A 6153-nucleotide genomic window follows, 5' to 3' on the forward strand; every position below is an offset into this window, starting at 1 on the left:
TACATGCCATATTGGAAGCAATCTCGGATATGGAAATTAGTATACAGACGAAGAGTCACAATAACGTGAGTGAAAATGTGTTGATCAAACCACTCACCAGAAAACTGAGAAACGACGACGTTTCGGTCCGTCCTGGACCATCATCGCTACTTGATAATGGTCCAGGACGGACCGAAACGTCGTAGTTTCTTAATCTTGTGATGTGTGGTTTGGTCATCATGGAAATCTGTCTCCACTAACATCTGGCATATATTGCATCTCTGGTATTTTCTTGCGTGTGGCTCCGGCGTCGAGGTTGATGAGGCTGCGGGACGGTGGACTTCTGAGCAGGTTGTGGCAGAAGTGGCAGCCTCCACCGACCCTGTGTACGGACCCGGGGGTCATCGCCCTCAACATGCGACACCTCTTCACCGCCTTCCTCCTGCTCCTGCTGGGGGTGGTCCTGGCCGCCTTACTCCTCCCCTGCGAGAGGTCAGCACTCGGTTCTTGTAAACTCTTACATCACTTCTTAGAAAGAATATGCAAAAGCAAAGGCAAATATTCCCAGTTAGTAATTTGTAAACTATAAAGAATATCAATTAATATCTTCACCTTTTGTTTATTTACTGGCACCTTTTGAGGTAATCAATAGTGTCATGAGAGATATATGGCATTAGATTATTCTTCTATTTAGTTTGTATACACAAATTCAAGTATGAGAAGATATCTGCATCTTTCTTATGACAATTCTAGTTAGGGTATCCAGCAGTACCTGGGTCTCTTCCCTCCTTCCTCACATTCCACTCCCCTCTCCCTCCCTCTCTCTCTGTCTCTCTCTCTCTCTCTCTCTCTCTCTCTCTCTCTCTCTCTCTCTCTCTCTCTCTCTGTCTGTCTGTCTGTCTGTCTGTCTGTCTGTCTGTCTGTCTGTCTCTCTCTCTCTCTCTCTCTCTCTCTCTCTCTCTCTCTCTCTCTCTCTCTCTCTCTCTCTCTCTCTCTCTCTCTCTCTCTCTCTCTCTCTCTCTCTCAGAAAACATGCAATATTATGTTTTATCTGAAAAGCTGTGGTAAAACTCTCTGGAAAAACAAGACCATAATTTCAGAATTTATGCAAATCTAACAGAAACCGATCCTAAATGGGGCCGACCCCAACCCACCTATGACAGTCCCCAGCACCCATGTGCCATCCTGGAAAGACGGACGAGACTAGACCCAAGCAGCTGACCTCCAACTTCGGACAGACAAACATTTGATTTCAATAGATTAACATTAATAGTTTGTTCTTCTCTACAGACTACACTGGAACATCATCGGCAAAACCAAGGCTGCTCGAGACAACCGGTTGAGACGGGAGCAGGGCAACTCCCGGCCACATATGGTGGGGGGAACCTTGAGGAACACCGGGCCCTCTAGGGCATGGGTTGCTAACCACAACAGGCTGGTGGCCACCCTTCCCTCGCAGAATCACAAAGAACTCATCGCCATTAACCGTGGCTTTCGTACATACTTACGTTATTAGGGGCGGGGTAATGTGAAAGGTCTTATCATAATGATATTCCTCATAGGTTGCATTAAAATAAAGGTTTACTTGGGTATGCATACCTCTAGTGCTCTCTCTAGTATGTATATGTTCCAAGGGAGCTCTATTGACTAGCCTCACTAAAGTGAATGTGGAACATATACACACTAGGACAACTTTGGAACATAAATATACACTAGAGCAAACTTAGAGCATACTAACACTAGAGCATATAAGAACGTTCACAAGGCATTATTAAACAGTGGACGGCACAGTGACGGTACTGAGTACTTACCTTCACCGTTCACGACAACACCTCAAGACTGGTCACTGTCACAACCTTCATACAACAGTCTTACTGTAGACACGTAATGACTGATGATCATACCACATGAACAAGCAGCTTGCCCAGATAACGAAGCTTGTTAGATCCAGCTTGGCCGGATCATAAAGAAGGCCAAGCTTGGCCGGATGATACAGACGAGTGCATGACACTAACGAGACAGGATTGAAGAAACGTAAAAAAGTAGAACGCAGTACTAAAACTGACAGCCATTGATCATTAAGACTGAACACACAGGATCGTATTCCAGTGTAATACATGCAGCCTTCAGAGTTATCAGAAAATTATTCATTTATGTATTGCACTATAAAAATATATTATACTTGTCATTGTTTGACAAGAATAATATATTATGAGAAAGAGGAGGCGCAGCAATCAGTGTAGAAGCCACCACTCCAAGGTAGCCACCACTCCAAGGTAGCCACCACTCCAAAGTAGCCACATACAAGTACAGAATTGCCCCAGGCAATAGCAGTTGGATTAAGGAGTCAGGTCACCAGCAGAGGTAGACTTGGGTCACCATGGCATGGCCATGATGTCACCAATCCATGTGACCTCCGATGACCTATAGGAAGTCCAGTATATCCAAGCTGACATAGTAAGCCGATCTCTGCTTGCCTAATCATGAGAAATGAAAGTTGGAAGCTGACTAGAGCGTGATCCCATGCCGGACATGTCATTCCAGCCTAAAATGCAGTTTCAGTAGGATGTGTGCATGTGATGTTATTGGCGAATAACAAAACCGCATTGTTTTGTCCTCAGTGCATCAAGTTACCTATTTGTCGTCAAATAACCTGCACGTGGCCGGAATCCCGCGGTGCAATTATTGTTGTCAGATGAAGTGAAAGTGGTGGTAAAGTAGATTATTACGAGGGTGTACCCAGATGCAACAAAGTAGTGTGCCTTTTTCATCGTGAAATATCTAAGTCATCAGTAGAATTATAGTATGGTAAAGTAATGAGTGAACATTGTGTGTTAAACTGCAGTGCAGCAGTAGATATTCAAATCACGAAGTGCCTGTAACAAAAGTCTGAAGACGGAGCAAATAATTCAAGCCGCTACTCTAAGATTTCTCACTGGAACCCGTATAGCAACCTGTCCTCAGACCAAGTCCATTTGGTCGACCCCAAAGACACAGTCATAAATATTAACATGCTATTCATTCAAAATAGGAATTTTCTAAAATATAAATTAATATTGTTATATATTTGCATACTGTGCATATTTAGGCATTGGTTAGGTTATTTTATTTATTTATATATATATATTCAAAAAGATATATTGGGTTTACATAGCATTGATGTTTTTACATTCTTGCAAAGCCACTAACAGACATAGGGTTTTGGGCAAGTCCTTAATCTTCACGGCTGAACTGTATGTAATTTTGCTTGCTCTTCGTCAACTGCTTTCTCGCTGTAATTCTTCCTTTGTTGTTGTAGTTAACTCTCGCAGTGCCCTCATGGCTCTGCAGTTCTTTACTCCTGTCCTTCCTGTGGTCGTCGAAATTCAATATTGGCTGTTTCTTATCTCCAGCAGATGTAAGACAGTTAAATTTTGCTGGGTTAATAGCCATATTGGTGTTTCCTTAAATGAGCGTGCAGACGCTGCTGCTGAGGAAGCTATCCGCATCTGTCCCATCTCCTGTAAAGGTATTACTTATTTTGACTTCTACCCAGTTACTCATTCCTCCATCCTTGTCCATTGGCAGGGTCATTGGTCTTCTGTTACTGGTAACAAGATGCGTGCTCTTAAGGGTAGTGTGTCCCCATGGCCTTCCTCCTGCCACCGTAACCGGCGGTGGGAAACGGCTCTGGTGAGGTTATATATTGGCCATACCCGCTTAACTCACGGGCACTTAATAGAGCGCCGCCCTGCTCCTTATTGTCCAAACTGCATTGTCCCTCTTACAGTCGTGAATATCCTTCTTGAATGTCCTGACTTCCAGGATGTGCATGTGTCTTGCTTCCCGACTGTCACTCACAGTCACCTATCCCTTGATAGTATCCTTGATGAATCGCTTTATGATGTTGTTCGCCTTATGCGCTTTTGTTCTCGTATTGGCATCCTTAGTGATATTTAGTGCCTTTTGAATCTCACGCAATTTTGACGGTGCTACATAGCCTCCCCGGCTTGGTGCCTTCTTTTGATAATTACTTACTTAATAGGTACATCATAGTAAAATTTGAGGATTATCAATAGGTACATTGTAGCATAATTTGAGGATTATTAATAAGTACATTGTAGTAAAATTTGCGATAAAAGGATGAAATATGTAGATAAAAGTTAGGTTAGGTGTTTAGGTTCTGTTGGCGATTATTTGTATTTATAATATGTGGGTGAAGCATTTACTGTGTTGTGGTTCGAACACAAGTCGTCAGCGAAGCACTTGTTCCGGAAGTGTTCAGACGTCATCAGTCGAGTCGAGTGTAAACCTGTTTTTCATTCATTAACAGGGGGTTTGGCGGGTACATGTAATGTACTTTGTCCTTTGTTTATGAGGACAGGCTGCGTGTAGCCGCTCATGTGAGAACCAATACAAGCGAACCACATGTAAAACTGTGTAACCAAACCAAGTGTGACACAACTGACCAGCCTGCATTTGTGAACCAGTCGCGACCCACTGAAAATGATGACCACTTGACCTACTCAGCATTCCCGTGAACACTTCACATGCCATCCCATCCGATTCTCGCAACATGTCTGCCACTTACCGCCACATGTGGGCATGATCTACGTAGATACCATATGTGGTCGATGTAGAGATGACCAGCACGAAAGCTACAAGACCAATGTATTAAGAAGACCAGCCATTCAGACCTGCGAGCTGTGTGAGTGTGTATGAATGTGAAAGACCAACATTACTGTAAGTACTAAAACTCTGATTAATTTGCTGTTATTTGTCTATTTTCGTGCTGATTATTGATCAGTCAGAGAATTACTCACCTCGTTTATCACCAGCAACAGGTGTAGGGTGTGTGTAAAGACAGACTCACTGTGAACAAGCAATTATCAGTGTTATCACATTCACCTGAAAGAGGGAATCCATATATTGACACACGTAACACATTTAGCATATATGCATGTTGTTGCTAATTGTGGATGTTATTAGTGTTTCCTGAGTATCTGGAAGGAGCTCCCATTATTCCCTTGTGGCCGACTAGTGATTGGGAAACCGTGTCTTATAACTGGTTGTCTTAGGAAAGTATTAAGACGGGATTGGCGACGAGGAACCACTTGATCGGTCAGGGAAGAATCCCAGAATCTCTTTGGTGTGATATTAGCTTTGACGGCACCGATACATAGCCTTCCCGTCTTGGTGCCTTCTTTCGTTAATTACTTTGATGACACCAAACCGAAAGTAACGGAAGCTCCCTGTGTATTAGTGCCTACGTTTGTATATAAATGTTAGTTTTACACCTGCGTTTCCGTACTTAAGTATACGTATATTAGTACTTATTTAAATATAAGTATTTACTACTTATTCTAATATGTATATTAGTACTTAAGACATATATCTTTATCAGTGCAATCACCTCTCAATATATATTGTAGTTATTTGTTGATGTAAGACCTTGCTATAATGTACCTCTTCATCTTCCTTGATATGTTAGATTAAGGACCTGCTTGTAACGCTGTGTGTGTTAGTGGCTTTGCAAGAATGTGCAAATACCGATCTTATGTAATCTGTTCAACCCATTGTACCTTCTTGTGAATAAATTATTAATATTATTATAGACCCTTTTTTATACTGCCATGCCACTAAAGTGAAGTGCCCTCAGCACATGAAGCAAATTCTAAAGCTCCTGCTATATAAAGCCCCCACCCAATACATTCCATGTTGGAGAACCATTAGAGTGAAATTTTAACATTGAAGGACTACCCGCAATAAACATGATTCGAGAGAAGGCTAGGCCTTTCCATAAGGAATTCCTCACAGCAGGAACCTTACTCGATAGCAATCACCCTGATTCTGGCCACTTGCTCATGTCCTAGTCCGAGTTCGCATTGTTAAAGCAGTCTGCCACTGCAAAGTGGTGGTATTGCATGCAACAACGGCTAGGATGAAGTAAAATTAACAAGAAGACTTGTCGCATTGTCCTCGGCATTTTCCATGATGGCCTGTGATAATTCTTTTATTCCAAAGCCCTTAAGAATGTCTACATAATTTTTAACCTGTGATCCAACAAAAAATACAAAGTCCAGCTGGGACAGCCCAGTAGTGGAAAAAATAGCTGATGCCATGCTCAGCGCAGCAATATCGGATAAGGAGTAAGCCCGCCTCAGAGCGGTGGTTGCCCCCCATGCAGGAGACTTT

General features: G+C 42.6%; 1 protein-coding gene across 1 annotated transcript in view; it reads left to right on the forward strand.

The window, feature by feature from the left end:
- LOC123771676 (probable glutamate receptor) overlaps positions 1-5567 on the forward strand; it is a 36457-nt gene extending 30890 nt beyond the window's left edge. Inside the window, exons 11-12 of the mRNA XM_045764318.2 lie at positions 295-471; positions 1270-5567. Of these exons, the coding sequence (XP_045620274.2) occupies positions 295-471; positions 1270-1495 (403 nt within the window). The 3' untranslated portion in view covers positions 1496-5567. The remainder of the gene's footprint in view (positions 1-294; positions 472-1269) is intronic.
- Positions 5568-6153: the final 586 nt, after the last annotated feature.

The sequence above is a fragment of the Procambarus clarkii genome, chromosome 14, assembly GCF_040958095.1.
Source record: "Procambarus clarkii isolate CNS0578487 chromosome 14, FALCON_Pclarkii_2.0, whole genome shotgun sequence".
Taxonomy (NCBI): domain Eukaryota; kingdom Metazoa; phylum Arthropoda; class Malacostraca; order Decapoda; family Cambaridae; genus Procambarus; species Procambarus clarkii.